The sequence below is a fragment of the Telopea speciosissima genome, chromosome 7 (genome assembly GCF_018873765.1).
Source record: "Telopea speciosissima isolate NSW1024214 ecotype Mountain lineage chromosome 7, Tspe_v1, whole genome shotgun sequence".
Classification (NCBI taxonomy): Eukaryota; Viridiplantae; Streptophyta; class Magnoliopsida; order Proteales; family Proteaceae; genus Telopea; species Telopea speciosissima.
The window spans coordinates 54,103,284-54,128,180 of NC_057922.1; the positions used below are offsets into that span (position 1 = coordinate 54,103,284).

The window sequence follows — 24,897 nt, forward strand, 5'->3', positions numbered from 1 at the left end:
ACCAGGATAGATCAGAGTTTTGTGCCCAGAAAGAAAACTGAACAGGGTTTGATTTAAGGCTTCAGACTCTTTCAAGACCCGGAGGAGCCATGGATATCCAGAATAAGAGGGTACAATTCCTGCTATTCATGATTGGCCTCCTTTCTCTCATTATCGTTGGTATGCGGGTCCTTCCTCCCACTCTTTCAATTTCTCTAAATTCAGTTTGGTTAATTATAAGTTCTCTTATGATTCGTTTTGATTCGAAAAGTTTTGTTCTCTATATAGAAACACAAGCATATCACTTCACTTCCATGTGATTCTGAACTTAAATTTGGGAAACAATCAATTCGCTTTGTATAGATTAAAATTAATGGTACTTCCAATATATAGAAAATCAGGTTAAATAGTTGTAGAAAAGGATCATTACTGAGCTTCAGTTGGGCGAAATGGTTTGCTTCTGTAATTAGAGGTTGATTTGCTTAAGTTATTAAGGAAACTCATAATTAGGGCGAAAGAGATTAGAGAGCTGTATGAATGTATGATGAGTGATCCGCCTTCCAACTTCCAACCCAGTTCTCTTTCTTATAGGGACTTTTCTCTCTGTTTTAGACTTTTTGACCTTTACAAAGATTTTATTTGCTCCATAAGTGGAGTTTAGAGATGAAGTGAGGGCATTCAACAAGTTTATTTGAACTATTATGCAGATTGAAGGACTAGAAATGGATCAGTTGGTAGGTTAAGATGAAGCAGGAAAAAATAATCAGACACTATCCCTTCCTACTCCTCTTAACTTTTTTGCAGAAGTTTTTGAGTATTATACCTTCCCCCATTCTGCTCATTTGTCAGCCTGTATTTGTCCTTTTCCCCCTCTAATTCTTGGTGTAGGTTTGGTCCATTAGCTGAGAACTTTGTTGTGCTGCCATTCTTTTTGGGCATGCTGAGGGCTAAATCAAATTACCTTGTGATTTAACCGCTGTATATACTTCTACCTTTAGCTGCTGTAAATTTATTCTCATGGGCACTTCCTACTTTCTTCATCTTAAGATTGCATAGCCCTGTTAGAGTTTGTTAGCTATTCGTAGGACTAATATGTTTAGGAGATGCAAATATCATCTTTTATTCATGGATACTGTTTGGTTTGAGTGTTACTTGGAAATTTTGGTTTATTTTGGATTTTATTCATTGTGAGATTATATGTTGCCTTACCTGTAGAGGCCTAATTTGTATTAGTGAACAATCTAGAGTTGCGTGCAGCACAATGTGTAGTTCAAGGTTCTAAATCTCAGTTTCGAGGCCACTTTTGTCCCTATCCAAAACCTAGATTTCCCAGGTTTCGACCGAAACCTGGTATTTTCTGAGCAAAACTCGGCATGTCATGGGCTGGCCAAAATTGGGCTGATCGAAACTGGTCAAAATTGGTCGAAACTTGGCATTTTTTTATCGAAAAATATCGAAATGTCCGAAATATGGTCGAAACCAGGTTGAAACTTGGTACGAGTGACGAGTCACTATCGACTCAAGTTTTCATCTCGATTTCTGTCGAAACTGAGATATCTCGGTCGACTTGCAGTTTCGATCAAGATTAAGAACTATGGTGTAGTTACATGCTTGCGTTCTGGTCATGTGATTGTTGTCAATTGTCATGGATCATTAAGTAATTGAACGTAAATTGGATGCAATTTTCTTCCAATTAGTTCTCTATATTTTCTTATTTCACAAGCCTAGGCTCTCTGATGGCTTGCTCTTTGCTTTTGTGTCTGCATTTATGTGTGAGAATCTGTGAGTTTTAATTGGCTTTTCTCTATCTTAATTTCTTTATAGCTTATGTATTGCACTCTTGTGTCCATGTTGCATTTTTACTTTCTATAACCATAGTTTCTTAGTATGCCATATAATAAGGTGTACATTAAATTAGATTTTACCAGGTATTGTGGTTAACAGTACATTTTTAAAGTATTCCAGGCAAATGTAATATGGCATTTGGTTGCAACAGCTGAAAATAAATGTATTCAATTTTTAGTTACAATACTTGATGATAATCCTGCAACTTATTCCTTTTCTTTTCAGGTCCTTAGTCTATTTATGGCTGTTCTGTCTGACTTTCATGGGTTATCCATACAATTTTCTGACTGAAGTGAATGTCGTTTGAAGTTAAAAGTGTCAATAAAGTAGTGTTTCATTATAGTTTGAAATATTAACAATCCACTGCATATTTTTAAATCCCTAAGTTTGGGTAAGGTTAATCTGGGGCCCAAACCCCCATAAAAAAACAATTGCAAATACCACCCACTAGAATTGGAGGTGGATTCTAATGATGTCATAATTAACTATCGAGGGTTCAAGTGTTCACATTAATGGGTAAGGCGCCAACAGATCTATTGGATTCTTACCAAACAGTATTGAATATCAATATTGTCAAACATCTTTGCCTGTGTTTCTTGTGCGAAGAAGCTGTGGGTGTTGTCATTGTTGTCAATACAGTCAATACACTCTCGAGGTGATAGGTGGTTTGCCGAGGTCAAAGTGCGGTCTATTGCGAAGAAGGGCCAACGTTTCAGTGCAGCAACATACCCAAATTCGACATCAAATAAGCCTTGTTCGATGTTGAATGAAGGGTCCTCGACACCAATTGCATGATGGTCGACACATGCTCAATGTCGACATGGAGTACGTCCCACATCAAATGATATTACTGATAAGCTCGATTGCTCATTACTCTTTGTTGGATGGTCGATGGTTTCTCGACATTGAAGGCATGTCGAACAATGTGCCTCTTGTGTCAACATGCATGACTAACAAACTCGACACCTATTACATTTTGGTCAACACTAAGAAGGTCTAGCTGACGTGAAGGGAGAGTCGATCAATGCGTGCTTGACGTTAAGCAAGTTATATCGCGTGTCGAATGCGTCTACATGTGGCCAAATTGTGTAAGTCATCCTTACCCTCATTGATTGTACATCACTTAAGAAGGAATTTTCAAGCTTTGAAAGAGATCATCAAGGGCTTGTGAAGAGAGGAGGAGAGAAGCCACACCACAAACCTAGGGTTTGTGAAGAAGACATAAGGAGAGTTCTACTCGTTTCAAGAATGATCTTTGGACCTCCAAGGGTGTTGAAGTGGAGATTGTGAGTGGAGGAAGGAAAGGAGAAGCATCTCATTGTAGCTAACCTTTCAATTTGTGCTTTTTCTATTGTAAGGGTATTAGACTGTAAGCAAAGTGTTTGACAAAATGCCACAGTCAATACATTGGGCTAATTGAGGGCATTTGCAAGGATTAAAGTATCGGTCTGTGTCGTACCATATTGACCGATATGTCTCGGTATCAGTTGGTGTCGATACGATACAGGGCGATACGTTTTTTTATATGAAAAAGTGATAAGTGTTCCATCTACTACAGTACAGGCTCCTGCTCTACCTTCCACCGATGTTGCACCGGCTGAAGTTCCGACTGAAGTTCCTTCACCAGATGTACCCATTGCTAAAAGGAAAGGTACTCGTTCTTGTACTACTCGTCCTGTCTATCCTATTGAGGACTATGTTGGAATTTCTCATCTTCCCTTGCCCTTTCGTAATGTTTCTTTCTCCTTGTCCTCATCTTTTGTGCCCAAAACTCATAAGGAGGCACTTTCGCACCTTGGTTGGAAGGGTGCTATGGATGTGGAAATGGATGCTCTATTATCTCGTCAGACATGGACATTGGTGGATTTGCCTCCTGGTAAGGATTTGGTTCGTTGTCGTTGGGTATACACTATTAAATATAACCCAGATGGATCCGTTGAGCGCCTCAAGGCTCGTATTGTTGCTAAAGGCTATACCCAGACCTGTGGGGTTGACTACTTTGAGACTTGTTCTCCCGTGGCTCGTCTCAATTCTGTTCGAGTTCTTATATCTATTGCTGTTAATCTGAATTGGCCTCTTTATCAGATGGATATCAAGAATGCATTCCTCTATGGTGATCTCCAGGAGGAAGTTTATATGGAGCAACCTCCGGGGTATGTTGCTCAGGGGGAGAATGTTGCACGTGTATGAAAGCTGGCAAAGGCTATCTATGGGTTGAAGTAGTCCCCAAGGGCATGGTTTAACAAATTTAGCAGTGTTATGACACAATGTGGTTTTTCCCAATGTTATTCGAATCATTCAGTTTTCATCCGTCGCTGAGGTTCCAAGCTGGTGGTACTTGTGGTGTATGTTGATGACATTATCATATCTGGTAATGATGAGTCTGACATTGCAGATGTCAAATCCTATCTACACAAGCAGTTTCAGATGAAGGATCTGGGTCACCTTAGTTATTTTCTTGGCATTGAAGTCCTCCGGAGTAAAAAGGGTATTAGTCTATCATAGTGAAAGTATGTGTTAGACGTACTATCTGACACTGGCATGTTAGCTTCTAAACCAGTCGATACTCCCATGGATCCTCATCAGAAGTTTGGCAAAGATGATGGGGATAACTGTGATGATGTACACCAATATAGAAGACTTGTTGGGAAGCTTATTTATTTGACTGTCACTCGCCCTGACATTTCCTTTGCTGTTGGAGTAGTTAGCCAGTTTATGCATGCTCCAAAGCAAATACATTGGGAGGCAGCCTGTCGCATCTTGAGGTATTTAAAGGGTGCTCCAGGGAAAGGCCTTATCTATCGGCCACGTAATAGTGTTGATCTTGTTGGATTTTCCGATGTTGATTGGGCTGGTTCTGACAATGACCGGCGTTCTACTACTGGATATTGTACTTTTGTTGGAGGAAATCTAGTAACTTGGCGAAGTAAGAAGCAGGCTACTGTATCTAAGTCTAGTGCAGAAGCTGAATATAGAGCAATGGCTCATACAACTGCCGAGTTAATGTGGCTTCGTAATCTCCTTCAGGAGATGGGTTTTTCAGTTCCTCCTATGAAGATGTTTTGTGACAATCAAGCTGCTATCTATATAGCCAAGAATCCAGTGTTTCATGAGCGTACAAAGCACATTGAAGTGGATTGCCATTTTGTGAGAGATGCGGTAATGTAGTTCTAGATAGGGTAAAGCCCTACTAGAAGCCAATTAAACCAGGACCAATAACAAGGAACAAAGGGGGTGCTGGTTCTGCAGTTTCAGTAGGACAGAATTGCAATTTTAGGTCAAATCTAGGGCTTAGGTTAGGATAATGGAAGGGGGGCTTAGGGGGTATGGCTAGGCAGGTTTATAGGACTCTAATAATGTAGGTATTATAGAGTTTTAAGTGTTTTGAAAATTCTGTAAAACTGGGCAGCAAGATCTAGGGTATAATGGAGTTAGGGTTTATGGGATTCAAACAAAAAATAAAGGGGATCAATTGGGGGAAAGGATTAGAGGATTAGAAGAAGAAATTGGGTGTCAAACTTACTGGAGATTCCACTGGCAGCAGCTTGAACAGATGTGAAGGATAGAACCACCTTTGAATTGAAGAAGATCCTCCCAGCCGTCACGGCGTAAGGAGTCAACCGGATTCCACCAGTCCCTTTCCACCTTGATAGAACCATAAGGATGCACACTCAACAGAGCAACACTCAATAGAGTAGGGCAGCAGCTATGGCTGCAAACAAAAAGCTTTTCATTAATCAAATTCGTGTTCAAGGCTTTGCCCCCTTACAACCTTATATAAAAGACTCAAAAATAGACTTCTACTCTAAAAAGGAAAGGCCTAACCCAATCCCTAACCTATTAGGTAACTTAAACTGACTAGGAAACTAAAATAGACTCAAAATAGAGTCCTAATGACTTAAAAACAACTTAAACTACTTAAAATAAAGAAGATTCCCTACTAGCCAATAGGATATAAGAACCTCTTAGCCAATATGATCACTTCACTTAAATTAGACCAATTGAACCAATTGGATGCAACCAATTTAAACTGGTTCAATTAAAAACATAAAAATAGACTAAATATTGGGCTAATCCCGTATGCAACCTATGTACCCCTCTTTTAGGCCCAGAAAATGGCCTATTACATAGAAAACCCATGGGATCAAAGGCCCAACATATATATAACCCAACCCTAGACTTATTTCTAAAGAAATAAGCCCATTTCGATGACGAATCTGCATCATGCGGTTATGAAGAAGCTGATTACTACTCCATTTACTTCTTCTGCAAATCAGTTGGGTGATATGTTTACAAAGCCCTTGTTTGGGCCTACCTTTCAGAACAATCTCAGCAAGCTGGGCTTGGGTGATTTGTATGCTCCAGCTTGAGGGGGAGTGCTAAATATATTAAATGTGTATGGGGGTCCATGACTTAATGTACCATGGGGGTACATAAGTCATGGATACAGCTATCCAGTCCATAGGCCAGCTGTCTGCCAGCTGTAGTCTTCTTATTTTGTTCTTATTCTCTTTCCTTATTTCAGTTATTAGATATAATTCTGTTTCCTTAAATTAGGAAACATATTTAGAAAGATTATTTAATATATTTCCTACATGAGAGGAGCATCTCTCACAACCGAGACTGCTCCATCTCTAGCAGGCTCTTCTCTAGAAGACTACAGCTAGCAGACTACAGCTCACTACAGCTGGCCTACGGACTGGATACCTGTATCCATGACTTATGTACCCCCATGGTACATTAAGTCATGGACCCCCCATACACATTTAATATATTTAACAATAAGTATCGTACCATATCGGCCGATACGATCGATACCTATTGATAAGTATCGAGTTTCCATTAAAACCCAAACTGGGCTTCAGTTCACGAACTAGAGAACAAAACAGAGCAAGGACGGACTCGTTTTTAACCCAAAATTCTACTTTCAATCCCTCCATTTGGTTTCCTTTCAAATTTGTGACTTTGGGCTTCAATTTCAACACTGAAAAGCGACTCAAATCAAGCAGACAGACTTCACTTTGAATCATTTAACATTCATGAATCTCGTATTGAAAAAGAAATTCATGGAAAAGTATGTTTCTCAAAACTTGAGTTTTTTTGTTTAAATATTTACTTTAGACCTGTTTTTTGCATTAGTTACATGAATTTAGGTAAAACTAACAAAATCATAGTATTAAACATGAATTATTGCATGGATTTGTGCTCTGATTCTTAAAATTTCGCAGAAAAATGAAAATTGTCCAGCATGATTTTTTTTTCTTTTGTTTTCTTACAAAAAACAAGAGATATGGCTTGGGAAAACTATATGTTGATCACAATTCACAAGCAACATATTTCAATTGAAATGCACTTGTCTCGTTATACGTGTTCTCTATTTTAGTGTTCATGCATGATACATATATATATATATATATATATGTTTCTTATTTATATTATTTTTTGCTCCAAAAGTGTATTTCCATTAGTATCTTGTGTATCTCTGATACGATATGTCTCTTAAAATCACCCCTCCGATACGATACCCAATACCGATACTTTAATCCTTGGAAATTTGCACATGCCATTTGAATGTATTCTTGTGAGCTATCAAGTGGGGTGCTTGGTAGAGGGGTTCTAGCTCCTTTGTGGTGGGTGTCATATAAAGTTGGGGGTAGGTGCTCCTTTGTAGTGGGTGCTACTTAAATCTGGGGGTAGGTGCTCCTTTGTAGTGGGTGCTACTTAAATCTGGGGGTTGGTGCTCCTTTGTGGTGGGTGCCACATAAATCAGGGGTTAGTGTTCCCTGCCGTGGGTGCCGTTAAATGTGAATTGTATTGGGCATTATACATAAGTTGGATTTGGGTTGTTGCTCAAATAGTCATTTGCACCATGGACATAACCACACTAGCAAACCATGTATACTCAGTGTTGTGGCTTGCTTTCCTTGTGGTTTGTGTTTTGTATGTGGGGATTGTGTGCCGGCTCAATGTGTGAGAATTCCCCCAATCAGCAAGAAGTTTTTGTGAGACTCTTGTTACTGATTCACCCCCTCAGTGACAACCTGAGTTCAACAATTGGTATCAGAGCCCGGTTTCTTATTGGCTAAATCAGCTAAGGGCGATCCCAGTGAGCTACTCTTCCATCAAGGCACCTCTATTCGATGGAACCATTTATGCCTATTGGAAAGTGAGAATGCAACATAACTAAGTACACTTGATGCAAATTCATCACCGAAATAGGCTTGTTTTATTAGGAATAAGTCTAAGGTTAGTTTATATACATGTTGGGCCTTTGATCCTATGGTTTTCTATGTAATAGGCCACTTTTATGGGCCTAAAATATGAGTAATTAGGTTGCATACGGGATTCCTTACCTAATTTTATTTTTGTGTAATTAGTGGTCATGTGATCAAAGTAATGATATGATTTGGTTAAGTGGTCATGTGACTATTTAAGTTGGGCTGGAATAGGACTCTATAAGTCCAGCCATGTTTTGAGTCTATTTCCTTAGTTATTCTATTTCCTTAGTTATTTCACTTTCTTATTCAGTTTAGGTTACCTAATAGGTTAAGGATTGGGTTAGGCCTTTCCTTTTTAATGTAGGAGTCTATTTTTGAGTCTTTTATATAAGGTTGTAATTAGGGCAAGCATGGTACACGAATTTTGATATTAATAAAAAGGTTTTTTGCTGCTCCTTCTTCTTCATTGAAGATTTTTGTCCTGCGTTTGATCAAGGCTGATGGGATTGGTGTTTGATCCAATCGACACCTTGCGGTGTAAAGCCCGGGTGGATCGTTTGAAGGAATCGGTGTTTGATCCAATTGACAACTTGCGGTGGGAAGCTTAGGTGGTTCTTTTGAAGCTCTCCTTCAAGTTTTTGAATTTTTTCTTTCAAGTTCTACCTTCAAACCAGCTGCTGCTAGAATAATTTTGCAACTCCATTGAGTTTGAAACATTCCCCATCTCCCTTATTCTTCTTCTAATCCTCTACAGCACCAACCCTAACTTTCCCCCTTTTGTTTTTGAGTTTTCCAAAACCCTAAAACTCCCACAAACCTAACCAGCCATCAGAACAGCATCATACTTGGATCGAATACTCCCCCAACCTATTGGAGCACTCGATCCAAAGCCCAACCACATTCACCCATTCAAACCCTAGATTCCCTCAATTTTCCACTTTTCAAAAACCCAAAAACCTTAAACCTAACTTGCTGCCCTATCAAGTTTACATACTTCCCTCCATCAAAACATCTCAGGACCTTCACTGTTAGACTGCCCTACCTCCACTTGACATAACCCATACATCAAACCCTAACCCTAATTTCACCCAAAACCCTATTTTTTGACCTAGCCGATTCACCTGTTCATAACGGATCCTGGTTGATTGGCTCCTAGTTGGTCTCCTACCAATCTAGGACTACATTAACAGTAGGGTATGATGTGTGAAAATATGTTGTGCATGGTTATGTGGAACACCTTCCACTGATGTTGCAGAGAAGAAGCAATTTCTAAACAACTCAAGGCCAAAAATTGCCATCATGTGTGGTATTGTGTATACTAAGCAGTAGGGGTGCAATTGGGCTGGTGGGGCCAAATTTTGAACCCCAACCCAACCCGAGGTCCCTTTAGCTCAACCTAGGCCCAGCCTAGCCCTATGTTGGGCAGTATTGGAATATGTACTCCAGAATACCGTGGGGGTATTCTGATCTTTTTTGGGGTAGTTTTATTCTTCTTATATTATTAAGCTTATGTTAGCTATGTGGGTTTTAGTCCCACATCGCCTAGTTTAGTCTTTTTGTAATTTCCCCTCTATTATAAATAGAGGGGCTTACCTATCAATGAAACAATATTCTAGGCTAGTCTATTCACTTATTCTCTCTTTTCTAGCCCACGATTCTGCCAACATGGTATCAGAGCAAGCAGGGGTCAACTTCCTATCACTATTAAAGGCCGACCTTGTAGGAAAGGGAGGAAATAATATGTATATCAGAATACCCCCATGGTATTCTGGAGTACATATTCCAACACTCTCCCTCAAGCTGGATTATGCAAATAAGTAAAGAAAGATCTAGCTTGAACCAAAGAAAAATGAACTCCTAATAATGCTAACAGGCAGGGATCGTAGTTTGAAATCTCGCGGTATCTCAGTATCTTGGGCTGGTCAAGATATCTGAAATATACCGAAATTTCGCGGAAATATGGTATTTTTTCTACCATATTTCGGCACTCCATCTCAGTGGGTTTTTGGCTTGGTGTGAAAGGTGTTGCGGTCAGTACCTACTGTCTCCAACCACTCAATATTAAGGCCTGATACTTCATGTATTGACAGTATATGGTTGGACCCTGTTGTATAAATTGTTAAATACACTTTATTTATGAAATATATCGAAATTTCATGAAATATACCGAAATTTGGACTTTTTTCATTTCGTATGGTCATCTCGTCTTGGTAGTGTCGAGATATCCGAAATATATCAAAATATCGGCGATATATCGCGAGATTTTGAACCATGGCAGGGATATTGTGACCTAGGCCCAGCCCTATCGGGCTCAATCTAACCCAACTCGGCCAGGCTGAGCCGAGTTGGCCTTGATTGACCCTGGTATCCCCTACTTTTGTCATTTTAGGGCTAGGCTAGGTTGGGCTAGTCCCGGTTTTTAACAAAATGTATGATATGCTTTCTCAATTTATATATTATATATTTATATATACAGGGCCAAGCCCGGTCAGGCTGAGCCTGAGGCCTCAACACAGGCCTGACCCAGCCCTACCCAGAGGCCCGAACCTGGAAATCTCATCCCTAACCCAGCCCGCGATCTGAAAAACCTAGACCAGGCCGGGCGCGGGCTCGCTGGGCCAAACTTACACCCCTACTGAGCAACATTCATGAAGGTGATACCAAAATCAAGGAAGCAAAGCTACAGGCATACTGTACACTGTTTGAAGTGTTGAAAATGTCTAAAGATGGGAATGTAGAAGGTTACACGCAGAGGAACAATGAAACTGTGAATGCTATCAGAGGTCTAGGGGAAGAGCTTAAAGATTCAGTGATAGTGAAGAATGCCCTTTGATCCCTGCCATCCAGGTTTGACTTCAATGTCTCAGCTATTGAAGAGGCTAAGAACCTAGATGTTTTTAGCATGGATGAGATGCACGGTACCTTGACGACATATGAGATGAGGATTGGCAAGTCCAAACCCAATGACAAAGAGGCTGCCTTCAAAGCTTAGAAAGGTCACAGGTCAAACTAAGAGTCAGAAGCAGAAAGTTCAAAGAATGAATGCAAACTTTGTTAGAAACCTGCAAAAAGGAAAAGGAAAGTACATAAGGAAGTTATGTCTAAAATGCTTCAACTGTGGAGCAATTGGATATTTTGCCTCAAAATGTCCGTGCCAAGGGAAGACTGACAACGAGGAAGACTCTGGTGAAGAAAGCAGTGGCAGAAGAAGGTCAAAGAAGAGATGGGGAAAGTCATACGAGAAAATCTTCATTTCCAAGAAATGTGCTAGTTCATCAAATGAGTGCTCCACCAGTGGCTTACAAATAACAGTAGTGAGTCCTTGTTCATGGCCTTTGAAGAGAAAGGGCAAAAAGGGAGAGAAAAGTCTGATGAAGAGAAAATGGGCCCAGAAACAGATGAAGAGGAGATTGAAGCAGAGGTTGACCTTGAAGGAGAGTTGATTGCCGCCTTAGATGAATTGAGTGCAGAGAGAAGAAGACATAAGAAAACCTCCAGAAATCTAAGAGATGTAGCAAAGTTTATCATGAAGTTGAAGGGGCAAGTAAAATGTTAGATATATGGCCAGAATACCGTGGGGGTATTCTGGACCTCTTTTCTTTGTTATTTTATTAGTTTTGTATTATGTGGTTTAGTCCCACATTGCTACCATACAGATGTTTACTGTTTTATTACTCTTATAAATAAAGAGTGCTTGGATGGTATTCTGGCCATATATCTAACATAAAAGAATACAAGGTCATAGTGGAAGCACTTGAAGCCCAACTCGTCTTGAGAATGAGAACACCTGCAGACTTGAAGAAGAGATCACAAACCCAAAAACCCAAGTGATGGATTTAAATTAAAAGGTGTGTGATCTTTATGAGCTTGAAGAAAGGACATGCAAACTTGATGAGACTTTGAAGAGTCAAAGACCCACTCACATCAAGACTGGACTTGGCTTTGTAGAATAAGCATTTTCAAGTAAGTAAAATGGGTCAGTGAAGACCAAGTAGAAGGGTAAAGGCACAACTAAGAGTCCTGTGAGAATTAAAGAGAAGATGCATCAGCAGAAACAGGGGAGGAAGGCAAGAAATGCAAGGTAGAGGAAGAAGGTGAATCATAACAGCTACAACAAGGTCACCTATCAGAGGCGAAGGAGGTACATGACTCCCACAGCATGGCAGAGACCACAACCCAGGTTCAACTCTTACTTCTTGGATATTGCTTCACTTGTAATGGTTATGGTCATTAAAGCTCAGACTGCAAGTACAGTATGGGACCAAGGAGTTATGAAAGGAGAAATCATATCTCACCTACAATGGGGCATTCTGTGGAGTGTTATACATGTCATAGGCATGGGCACATTGTAAGAAACTGTAGAAGAGTGACTCCATACAAGCAGTGGCAAGAAGAAAGCAGTATCATGAGGCTAGACAGAGCAAGAGAACTTCTGGGAGGCAACCACAGCAAAAGGTAAAACAAAAGTCTCGAGCGGTTAGTAGGAGTGTATGGAAAGAGAAAGCCACAACAGAGCAAACAGCATATATCTCTATCCAGCCATTAGCCAAGGAGGCTCGTAACTGCCTTCAAAAGAATTTGGGTGTGGGTACTTCTCCCAAGCATTGAAGTGCACAGAGGCTCATACTTAAAGGGGGAGCATTTGTCATGTTGTATCTTTTGCTCCAGTATGAACTCAGTGGGAGTCGGTTGCTAAGCCCTTTGGATTTGTTGTTAAAGGGGGAAGAGTGTCCTTATGAGGGGGGAAAGAATAACCCAAATGAAGGGGAGAAAGAGATACCTCACGTAGGGGGAGATGTGCTTCAGAGAAGAAGGAGATTTTGTGGTGTTGTTCATGGAAGGAGTGTGTTCTGATGACTTTGGAGTATGTGTTACCAATAACTCCAAAGGGGAGAGATTGTTGTGCGAGGGGCTGTGGGTGTTATCATTGTTGTCAACATAGTCAACACACTCCCGAGGTGATGGGTGGTTTTTAGAGATCAAAGTGTGGTCTATTGTGAAGAAGGCCGAATTTTTAGCAAAATGGAGAGTATGGCAACTTACCTAGATTCAATGTCAAATAAGCCTTGTTCGATGTTGAATGAAGGGTCCTCGACATCAGGTCGAATGATGTTACTAATAAGTTCGACGCCCATTACTCTCTATTTGACATTGAAGGAGTAGGGTTGACGTTTGATGAAGGGTAGTCGACGGTCTATCGAGGTTGAAGGCATGTCGAACAGTGCGCCTCTTGTGTCGACAATCGACATGCACGACTGACAAACTCCGACACCTATTACATTTTGTTCGACACTAAGATGAAGGAGAGTCGGTCAATGTGCACTCGGCATCAAGCAAGTTACATAGTATGTCAAATGCGGTTACCCGTGAAAAAAATTGTGCAAGTCATCCTTAGCTATTTAAGTTGGATATTCGGGCATACAAGATTAGAGAGACATTCCCACTCATGAGAGAAGGGGAAAAGGAGAAGCTCCAAGTCAAGAAGCCCTAGAAGAGTTCCTTGAGCCATCAATGGGGAAAGATTCTTCTAGCTTTGAAAGAGATCATCAAAGACTTGTGAAGAGAGGAGGAGAGAAGCCACACCTGAAGAAGATACAAGGAGAGTTCTACTCACTTCAAGAATGGTGTTTGAAGCTCCAAGGGTGTTGAAGTGGAGATTGTGAGCAGAATAAGGAAAGGAGAAGCGTCTCATTGTAGGTAACCTTTCAATTTGTACTTTCTCTATTATAAGGGTACTAAACTGTAGGCAAGGTGTTTGACAAAATGCCAGTCAATACATTTGGCTCATTGGGCGCACTGGTGTAATACCATTGGAATGTATTATTGTTAGCTATCAAGTGGGTGCTTGGTAGAGGGGTTGTAGCTCCTTTGTGCTGGGTGCCACATAATGTTGGGGGTAGGTGCCCCTTTGTAGAGGGTGCCATATAAATCCAGGGGTTGGTACTCCTTTATGGTGGGTGCCACATAAATTGGGGGTCAGTGCTCCTTGCGGTGGGTGCCATTAAATGTGAATTGTATTGTGCATTATACCTAGGCTGGATTTGGGTTGTAGCCTGAACAGTCATTTGCACTGTGGATGTAGCCACACTTGCAAACCATGTATATTCTGTGCTGTGGCTTGCTTTCCTTGTGGTTTGTTCTGTATGTGGTTATTGTGTGCCAGCTCAATATGTGAGAATTCCCCCAATTGGTAAGAAGTTTTTGTTAGACCCTTGTCACTGATTCACCCCCTCTCAGTGACAGCCTGAGTTCAACAGGGTTATGGGCTTGTCGGTTGGTCGTGGTTTTTTGGTTTTGCTAGCTGCAAAAGCATATCTTGCAAGATTGCATAGTGTGTCAATGCGGATCAGCTCTCTGTTTTTTGCTTTTTTGCTTTTTGCATAGCGTGTCAGCAGATGGTTTTGTCTGCTAGCTTGTTTGTCCTGCTGAACCAAACAGTGCCTCAGTTATGAGTTACATTTGAGCATTTGAATGATTGGGCCAAATTTGGAGGCAAAGTTTATAAGCTGCTAATTGGAGGCTGAGTGATGCCAAATGAAAGATGAACAATATGATAGAAAGGTTTGCTTGATTGTTAACCATGATGATATCAAGGATAAAAAATTGGGGATGCAGGATCAGATTGGACTCCAGTGATGCTGATCCCTATCTCTATCCCTATTCCGACCCCAGTATGGTTATGCTGAGTTTAGCTGTTCTTATCTAAGTATGGGCAAAAACAGCCGTATATAGACCTAATCGGCTGGGTTTTTGGGGAGATTGGTATCAGATAGTTGATCGGGCTTTGCCAATCCAGAGTTGACTTGGCCAAGTCGCCTGATACAATCCCGGTATCTGAAACCATGGATGATATTGGTCATCTTTTGCCTCTAATTAAGGGTGTCAAATGAAAACGGGAACCGAAACTGAAACCGAACTGAATAAAATTCGGTTAGATTTCAAAACCGATTCAGTTCTCGGTTTGGTTCCGGATCAAGCATAGGAACCAAAACTGAATCGAATTTGGATACTAGTATATTATAGTATGTTATTTTAGTATTTTACTATAATACTAATATATTATATAGTATATCAATACATTATAATACTAATATGTTATACGATATATTACTAATGTCTGTATTAGATTTTATAATACTATTTTACTATACTACAACATTATCGTATAGAGAGTTTTAGGGAAGTGCTCATAGGTGTGCTTGAAGCTTTTTGATTTACATCATCAAACTTTTTCAAGATTTCTGTGACATATTTAGTTTGACTAATGAAAATTCTATTTTGGGTTTGTTTTATTTGTAAACCAAGAAAGAAATTCAATTCAACCATCAAGCTCATTTCAAATTCATTTCCCATACAAGTATTAAATTCATGACATAGAGATTCATTAGTAGCACCAAAAATAATATCAACATAAATCTGTGCAATAATCAAATCTTTTCCTTTGTGTTTTACAACTTTTACAAATAAAATAGTGTCTACTTTACCCATTGTGAATTCATTTTGGCGTCACAAGCCATCATCTTAGTTCTTCTTCTAGTCTTGTTACTCCAATGAAATGGTGTCTCAATCGTTATCTTACATCAATGAGTAACTACAAGAATTTACAACAACAAACTCCAACTTATCCCAACTTAATGGGGTTGGCTACATGGATCCAAACAAAACAAAGTAGGGAAAATTGAGGTCTAAACAAAAAGGGGAATGAAGAGGTGGGTTGACTGGTTCGACAGATAGATCTGCCGGTGAATAAAATTTAATTTTTCTGTGCAGTTTTGAAGCTGCAGGTTCATCGACTGTTGCCATCTACCGGTGGATGAATATTTTGCTGATTTGTTCTGTGTAAGAACCTAATAGAACTGAATTTTTGAACCGAATAAGAACCAAAACCGAACCGAAACCAAGCAGGTTTGGTTTGAGTATCAAATTTCAGAACTGATTCGGTTCTCGGTTCGGTTTCGGATCACAACAACACCCTCTGGAACCGAACTGATTGACACTCTTACCTCTAATATTTTAAATATAGTTGAGAGGTATCATAGATATGTGTGAAAGCATTAGGCTTCATTTGAAGCATTGGTTTTGCTTGTAGTTTTCTGGATTTGTAAGTCCAAAACCACAAAATTCAACTTGGAGCACCATCCAATTTGAGTGTGGGCCCTGAGCAAATCTTCTTTCCAATGAACATGCAAACTAATGAAAACATGCATTTTGGTAAAACTTCTGTATTCTGGAAGATGACACCTGAAGGTGGTATTAGGGCATTATAAATTATTTGCTACTGAATTTAAGGCTTCTCAGGACATTCAAGCTTAATCTTCTTTTTCAAAGGGTAAGGATTGTACTAATATCAAGAGGAAGCACTATACATGGATGATGTAAACAAAAAATCCAGTCCTTGAATAGAGAGCCCCTTTGTAATTTAAATCAGCCATCCCCCACTAAACAAAAATCAGAATCTCATTTTCCCCATGCCATATGAGTGTTCTACTGAGAATCTGAAAGAATAGAAAGCAAAATGATGTCATTTTTACTTTCTTCATCCTGTACACTGAAGATTCCTTATCTCAAAAACCATTGGGTTTCTCTCCTCCATAAGCACAAGCATGCTGCAAAAGGACAGATCTCCCAAACTGTTAGAGCTGTTCCATCCACATGACCCATTTCCCATTCCTCTAGACACTGAAACTAGGGAAGCAGAAAGACCCATCCAGCCCCACCAAATCCAGCATCTCCTGCCATACAGCAGCCACTAACTTACATCTTAGGAACAAGTGATTAACATCCTCCTCTGAATCAGAATACAACCTGTAGTGGTTCCATAATCTCTATCCCTTTAATTAGATTATTATCATTTGTCGACTGTGAAGTTTGTCTCAGCCGTGCTATCCACGGAAAGAAAGCCCCCCTGGGAGGAAGCCACTGACTGCAAACTATTCTGTATGGTATACAGTAGACACTATAAATTAGCTTGTACAAGGTTCAAATAGCAAAATTTTCCACTGATTAGATTTTCAAATACATGCATCTGCACTTTCTTTGGTTCTTGTACTGTCCAACAGGTGCTCTATTTTCTAATGCTTTTCAGAAAAAACAATAGAAATAATTTTTTTTCCATGATCAAAAGAAAGTTGTGCTTAACTGTGACACCTTACAGCTGAAAAATGCCGAGAGCTGGTTGGAGAGGAGGCATCATCCAAGAGTGGGAAGTTTACTCTGTTAAACTGTTTCGATATGGGCTCTGGGTCACTTGCATGTGCAGTTAAGGAAGGCGTAAAACTCTACACCTACAACATCAGATCTGCTCACGTTGAGAGAGTGAGGCATCGAGCGATTGAAGTTGCCCTAACTGAAGCATTAGCACAGGGGCTGGGTGCCAGTGATGCAGCCAAGCAAGCACAGAAGGAGGCAGCAAAGGCAGCAAAGATGGCAGCTCGACAAGCCAAACGCGTCATAGGCCCCATTATTTCTTCTGGGTGGGACTTCTTTGAAGCCATTTACTATGGGGGTACCGTGACAGAGGGCTTCCTCAGGGGCTCTGGGACCTTGTTTGGAACCTATGCTGGAGGGTTTCTTGGAGAAGAAAGGCTTGGGAAGTTAGGTTATCTTGCAGGAAGTCATTTGGGCAGTTGGGTTGGAGGAAGGATAGGACTGATGGTGTATGATGTGGTTAATGGAGTACACTCCCTGCTTCAGTTTGCTCAAACAGTAGAAAGTGAAGTATTTGAAAATGAGAACTCTGAAGCTTCTCAAGAGTCCTACGTTTATGAAACTCCTAATTATGAGGAGCTCTAAAGCCTCGATGGTTCTTATGAAGTTCTATATGATCTGCTTTCATAATTCTTTTTGTTTCTTTCTCCCCAGTCTCCCCCTCCCCCTTCCTATAATTAAAATTATCATTGAATGTAGCAAAATTGAACTGTATTCTGCTGACCTGTGCTTGGAGAATCTAGGAGAAATTTATAGATTGGATAACCTTTTCCCCAAGTTAATTTATGTGCGAGAGTTCAGAGATCTCTTAAGTTCTGCCTGCTTAATTAATACAGACCGGCCTTATTAGGCTTACTAAAAGTAGCTCTTATATGTTGGATAGGATGATCTGCGCTGGAGTAATTGTGACAGCAACATTGATACATTGATGGCAACAACCTCAATATGAGCTTGGTTTACAGGGATCTATGAGTTTCTTGAAACTGCATCGAGCTCCTAGAGTGCATTAATAGGACGAACTCGTTTTCGTGCAGGAGTGCTGTAGCATTAAGCCATGTGATCTTGAAGATGTTAGTATCCTTCTTGGCAAAGTCTCTAAACTGCCACATCCCCCACCTTCATTAGAGTCCCATCTTCACTTGCCTCAGTAAGCTGAGTTGTGGCAAGGAATCATCAACAGGACGAACTCGTTTTCATGCAGGAGTGCTGTAGCATTAAGCCATGTGATCTTGAAGATGGTAGTATCCTTCTTGGCAAAGTCTCTAAACTGCCACATTCCCCACCTTCATTAGAGTCCCATCTTCAGTTGCCTCAGTAAGCTGAGAATTGTGGTAAGGAATCATCAACTATTCTTAAGAGGAATCATATAGCTTCATAGGGTCCCATATTTTTTTGTTCTTGTTTATTGGCTATCTTATTTATGTAAAGATGTAAAATAACATCTGATTAGATGATGATATAGACAATATATCTACAAAGTAATGGGGGTGGGGGTTAGGATTAGAAAAAAAACCCCTCACCAATGACAGCAAGGTACAATATGCGAAATCGGCAAGGATCAATCTCAGCCGATTCCAATTCAGCTGGAATTGGTCGGAATTGGCCTGAACCCTAGAAATCCAATACAAATTGGCCGCATCAGTTAGACAGGAATCAGGTTTTGGTGATTCAGAATCGGCAATCAGCAAGGAAAAGTTTTTCTTTTTTAAAATGTCAGGAGAGTGCTTCACCCATGTGCATACTGTTGTATGATGAGGATCATGCCAATGCAGGGGATGGAGATGAACTCATTGCACGGTTTGGATTCTGTCCGCGCATCTATAACACTTACGTAATGATATCATACATATAAATAAAGGGAGACGAATAGGCACACTGCTCTTGTGTAAGAAACTAATGGGCGGTACCAATGGGGGAGCAGGATGGGGTATTTTATAGGAGGGGCAGGGGTCATTTCAAAGGGGGAACTACTTTACAGTATACCGGCAGTGTGTTAAGTCTTTTTTTTATAAATAAATAAATAATAATTAGATTTAAAAAAAAAAAAAGCTTGAGGTTTGTTTAAGGATTAAGTTTTTCTTCAATACCGTAGAGAAAAGAGAATCTCCTCTGGTGGTGATGTTACTGTGCGATTGGATTTTTGTGTTATTATTAAGTCTCATCCCTTACCATACAAAGTCAAAAATTTCTTTACCCATATTATTAGAGGGTTTAGACCTCCATAGTGAGTGAAGAGTAAATTGATCTTTTGTTCTGTACATGAGCATTGGCCAATGGGTAAATTTCAAAGTCAAACCATTGATTGTTAACGAATCACCAAGTTGTTAGTGAAAAGAGAATCTTTTAATCCTCGAGATTTTGACATTTTCTTTGGACTGAGAAAGAGTATTTCAAACATTCGTACATAAGGGACATAGGTTTTTTTTTTTTTTTTTTTGGGTTGGTTGGAAGGCAAATAGTATTTACTCAAAAACAAGGAGACAACATCATCATCTACATACTTACGAAGCTTTCCAGACCGAGCCCTGTAAGCTAACCGATGGACCACTGATACATAAAATAGACCTTGCTTCAAAACATCCACAAAGTTATACATGTTAATTACAAACTTAATATCAATTAAGTAAGTAAAAAGCTCCCATGGCCACCGTTCCATGCCTTGTCGGCCTTGATGCAACAGATCCCCTATAATTTGGCAGTCAGTCCAAATGGTGGCGGTGGTGACTCCTGATAGCTTGGCTTTTTGAAGTCCTTCGAGCACTCCCCCCCGTCCCTCTGATTCAAGAGCGGTCTCTGTATAACCAAAATTCAAAGTTGCACTAACAAACCTTTTATCAAACACAATCATAGAGGCCCATCTTGCTTCCCCATTGCACTCTTAATAACTCCCTTCACAATTGTGATTATGATGCATGATGAGGATAAGAATGGCTCATGATACTTAGAAAGGGTAATGCAATCAATCAATGGGAGTTACAAGGACATCCAAAGAAGGGAATTGCACTCAATCTAAATCAGCAACTATTTATTAATTTTTTTCATATTACTCATTGGAATTGGGAGAACACTTGGAGTTTATACACTTCAAAGATTCCTCATTCCATTATAGTTTTAACCTAGAATCTCTCACGCCCAGCTTACTTAGCATTTTCACTTCCAAAAATGCCCTTGGTTAGGACCTTTAATCACCATATAATCTTGTGCAACTCAAAATGAACCATTTCAAACCATGGTGAACCAACCCGTGGTTCAAATCATTCAAACCATACACATGGACCATATAACCTTATAAAGGGATGGTCATAATTTTCAACATAACAGACACTGGAAAAGAGAGTTGAATAAGGGAACATTCCAACTCCTACCCGGCCAGGAGAAGATCAAAAACCCTATTTATATAGGGAGATTGATGTTCCCTTAGACCCACTATAGATTTGCAGTTAGGTTGGCAACCATGGGTCCATCCAAATATTAATTGAACAATTCGATCCCACTTTCCAACAGCGAAGTTGTCTTAGAGTAGGAATAATGTGAGCGATACTATTCCAAACTCATGAACCCCATTTATGTTTAAAATTCATATCCAAAATATTACTTCTAGGAAAATATTTCGTTTGTAAGATCTTGCTCCATAATGAAGTGGGAGTTGTGAGCTGTCTCCATCCTAGCCTAACTAGGAGAGCTTCATTATGTACAAAATTTAACCTAAACCCTAAACCTCCCATACTTTTTGGCCTACACCTTTTGCTTAAGGTATAAGAGATATATATATATATATATATATATTTTTTTTTTTGTGTCCACTAGTTCACCTCTCCAAAATTGGGCATCAATTCTATCTAATTGTGAGAAAATCTTTGTTGGGAATGAGAAATAAGACATAAGATATGTAGGTATAAAATTAAGAACGGATTTAATCGGGACTGATCTATGTGCTTGGGATAGGAGATGAATCTTCCAACAAGCCAGTTTTACTTAGAACTCAAACAATAACTCCAGATAAGTGTTTGCTATTAGATTTACTTACCAACAAAGGGGCAGGGTTAATGATGATATTAATAGCCTAATCATTGCATCAACTTACTATGACCGAAGAGATTCTCTTCTCAGCCATTGGCATCCCCTTGGTGTCTAAATGTTTCTGTTGTGGTAATCCAAAGAGAGACACGGAAAATCATAGTCTGATTAGGGGAAGAACCGCAACTAAGGTATGGAATTACTTTACAAGCTTATTTGATGTAGATTTGATTCATGCCTAGGAGGTGCAGAGCCGAATTTTATTTTGGCAGAATTTAGCTAATTACAAAAGCCTTTGTGGCATCATTACTGGCCTCCTTCCTTGGTTTATTGTTTGGGAGCTTTAGCGGGAGACGAACAATAGAAGACATGGTGAAACCCGCCGCATTGCGGGTACAATTATAGAAAAAATCAGGATTGGGTGAGAAGTATTCCATACCCTTCCAAGTTTAGGCATTCAGATACAATAAGGGAAGCTTTAATTGTGTGTGGTTTCAGTTTAGAGGCCACCCCCTAAAGCTAATACCACCCATTCCGATTTACTGGTGTCCACCTTTTGTCTCTGTAAAGCTGAATGTGGATGGTGCTTGTAAAAGTAATCCAGGATTAGGTGGCGGATGAGGGGTCATTAGAAACAAGGATGCGGTAGTTCTGACGGCCTTCTCTAATTTCTATGGGGAATGCACTAATTCGGTGGCAGAATTAAGAGCCTCGAGGGAGGCTTGAACCTGTGTTCTGATATGGGCTTTACGGATTTTGTGGTTAATTCCGATTCTACTTCTACGGTTAGAGTGATCAACCAGAAAAAGTGTAACCTCTAGAAGGGGTGGTATTGGTTTCAGGAAATCCTATTGCTTTGTAACTCAACTCGAACGTCAATTACTTTTGCTTTTAGGGAAAGTAACAGAGTAGCTGATTGGCTTGCCAATTTTGCTTACGAAACGACATCTAATAAAAATTTCCAATTTGGGGAAGAGCCACCGGGGGAGCTTTAGCGCATTTTCCAGGAAGACAAGGCTGGTTTACTAGTTCTTAGAAAAAGGTAGTGCTTGATTTATCTCTTTATTTATTTCTGTTGTCAAGGGTAGAGGTTTTTCCTTGTTTGTGTGGTTGAGAGTTTTCGCTCCTGTGGGTAGGGGTAAGGCGGCAATGTCCCCACCTTGTACTTGCTTTTAATTCCACTTCCATTTTAATAAAAATTTTAAGGGCCTCCCCCCGGGTCCCAGATAATATTCGGGGGTAAAAAAAGGATTCTCTTTTCACCTTTGTTAGAGAAAAAACTAGGTAAGTTCCAATAAAAAAAGGTTTAGGCCATGAAGTCAACTTCTGTGATTAGAATTTTTTTTTCCTTCCTTTTTTTTTTTTTAATATGCAAATCGTCTCAAATCTCCATCATCCATGACTTTCAACCATTTTGTAACATAAATAAAATGAATAGGTAAAAAGAATAGGACAAATGTTTTTTTTTTAATCGACGAAGTAGTGATAAGACATCATAGTAAAAACTTATCCGCCGTGGAGAAAGCATCAATACTCCTCTGTTGAACGAAATTCTCAAAATACCCTTCCACTCTCAACCAAATAGCGTTTTTAACACAAATTCGAGGATCAGAATGTTCTTGTTGATTCTAAATTGGTTTTCTTGGCATGAATCAGCTATTATCCAAAAATTGGGATAGATAATGGTTTATTTTGATTCGAATTAGTCAATTCACCATTCGGATTTCCATTTCTTTGAATTGTGCATCCAAGTGTAAAAGATCCAACCTAATACACTATTGGAGAAGGTTTTCATGCACGACTGTTTGTTCGCTATGGATGATGATGGTCAATTAAGACTTAGAAAACACAGGTTAAGGTATAATGGTTTCACGTATCTTAACGAGAGACTTATCACTTGTATATATAATTATGTAGAGTTTTAACTAGTACAATGGTTGAGATGAGATAGAACACTAGAGTACAGATAGTTAAAAAGAGTTGTAGATAACTCAAAACACTTGGTGATAAGCCAAACACAACTAAGTGGTGTGCTTTAGGCTACCACCATCCGGCTGTGTTTCTATATGTTGTGAAGTTGAATAATGATGTGGCTTCAATATTCCCTACAACCGAAACTCGATGTTGCCGATGTTGAGCTTGTCACATAGTAGCTGAAAACGAGCAATGGTAGGGGCTTTCTGAGTGTGTTAGCAAGTTGATAGTTGGAAGAAACAAATCAAACATCAAGGAGGCCCCGTTGGACAAGATCCTGCACAAAGTGAAAATCAATTTCAATGTGCTTTGTGCAAGCATGAAAGATTGGGTTGGAGGAGAGGTACGTTGCACTGATGTTATCATACCATAGTATCGGAGGACGTGAAGGAGGAATCCAATGTCTGTAGGTAAGGAGCGAAGCCAGATGAGTTTAAAAGTTGAATTGGCTAGAGCCTTATATTCGGCGTCAGTGCTAGAGTGTGCGATAGTGGGTTGCTTAAGAGAACCCCCATTAGACAAGATTGGACCCTTGTGAGGACAATGACATGGTGGGGGATCGGAGAGAGGTGAATTGGATGTTGGAGTCGCCAACTAGAGGGTCTAGGACCCAAAATTTGTAAATGTATGATTCTCATATTATGCCCTTTTAGGGATCAAATGATCCGTTGGTTTGGGTACAGGTCAAGTTATAGTTTGGGGAAGGTATTAGGCATCCTAGTCCATCCAGACTTGCCAATCTCTCTATTGTTAGGCATAATGGAATGAACAACACACTTTGGGAGAATGTAAAATGTAAGTAAAATTATGAGAAAATAAGATACAAGAGATGTTAAGAAACACATACCCGGAGGTTCAGCTGCAAGGAAAGGGTTAGTATACATGAATGTAAAAGTAGGAGAATCAAGTCTTAATAAACTTAAACATGACAGACATTAATCTAAGCATGGTGATGAGAAAAGCATAGGAACCGAAAATGGTACTTTTATGTATGCATATGATGAAGCATGAAAAGTAAGTGTGAAAGACACAAAAGTGAATATGTAAGTTGGAATAGAGGAACATGAGAATGTGCAAGGCATGTGTAAATATGTAATAATATAAATGCAAACATGGTGGAATCTTAGACTATTGGGCATAGGGGTTATGTGAAGATGCATGCATGAGACATGACATAATACAAAACAAAAGAACAACAGAGAGTAAATGTGATCACCACCTAGAGAGGTGGGATCACTTTCCTCTAAAGATGCAAAACAGAAAAAATGAAAATAGCGAATGTCGAATAAGATTAAGAATAAAAAAACAAAATGGCCTACCTAGTTAGGAGAAGATCAAAGCGGAGGTATAGAGGTTTCCCTTGTGTAACTCAGGAGATTCGAACGTTGAGCAAGTATCACTGCTTGAAAGGCTTCTCTTGCCTTCTTGTACTTGAATGCTTCGTTGTCAAGCTGAGATTACTGGATTAGCGTCTTTGAATCTTGATCTTGGAGTCTTCAAGTAGGGTGATGATGCCCAAGAGGGGAAGGGAATGGTAGGATTCAAGACTCTTGAAAGTAGGCTAAGTATGGGTGTAAGGGAGCATTGTCTTTGAACTAGGGACATAGGCAAAGCTCATAAACAATGAGAGGGGGTGTATTTATAGATGTAGAGGGGT

General features: G+C 39.7%; 1 protein-coding gene and 1 long non-coding RNA gene across 3 annotated transcripts in view; both read left to right on the plus strand.

Moving 5' to 3' along the window:
* The window catches only part of LOC122669782, a 32,080-nt gene continuing 7,183 nt past the window's right edge, over positions 1 to 24,897 (plus strand). Inside the window, exons 1-2 of one of the 2 annotated variants that reach the window (XM_043866635.1) lie at positions 1 to 159; positions 17,197 to 17,794. In XM_043866635.1, coding sequence (XP_043722570.1) covers positions 90 to 159; positions 17,197 to 17,794 — 668 coding nt within the window. In that variant the 5' untranslated portion in view covers positions 1 to 89. Of the gene's footprint in view, positions 160 to 17,196; positions 18,014 to 24,897 lie in introns of those variants that run through there. The other variant, XM_043866633.1, reaches the window with a different exon arrangement.
* On the plus strand, positions 381 to 17,188 carry LOC122669784. The gene is made up of 3 exons (XR_006334080.1): positions 381 to 391; positions 10,321 to 10,327; positions 16,066 to 17,188. It is a non-coding gene; the product is annotated as an uncharacterized LOC122669784 (long non-coding RNA).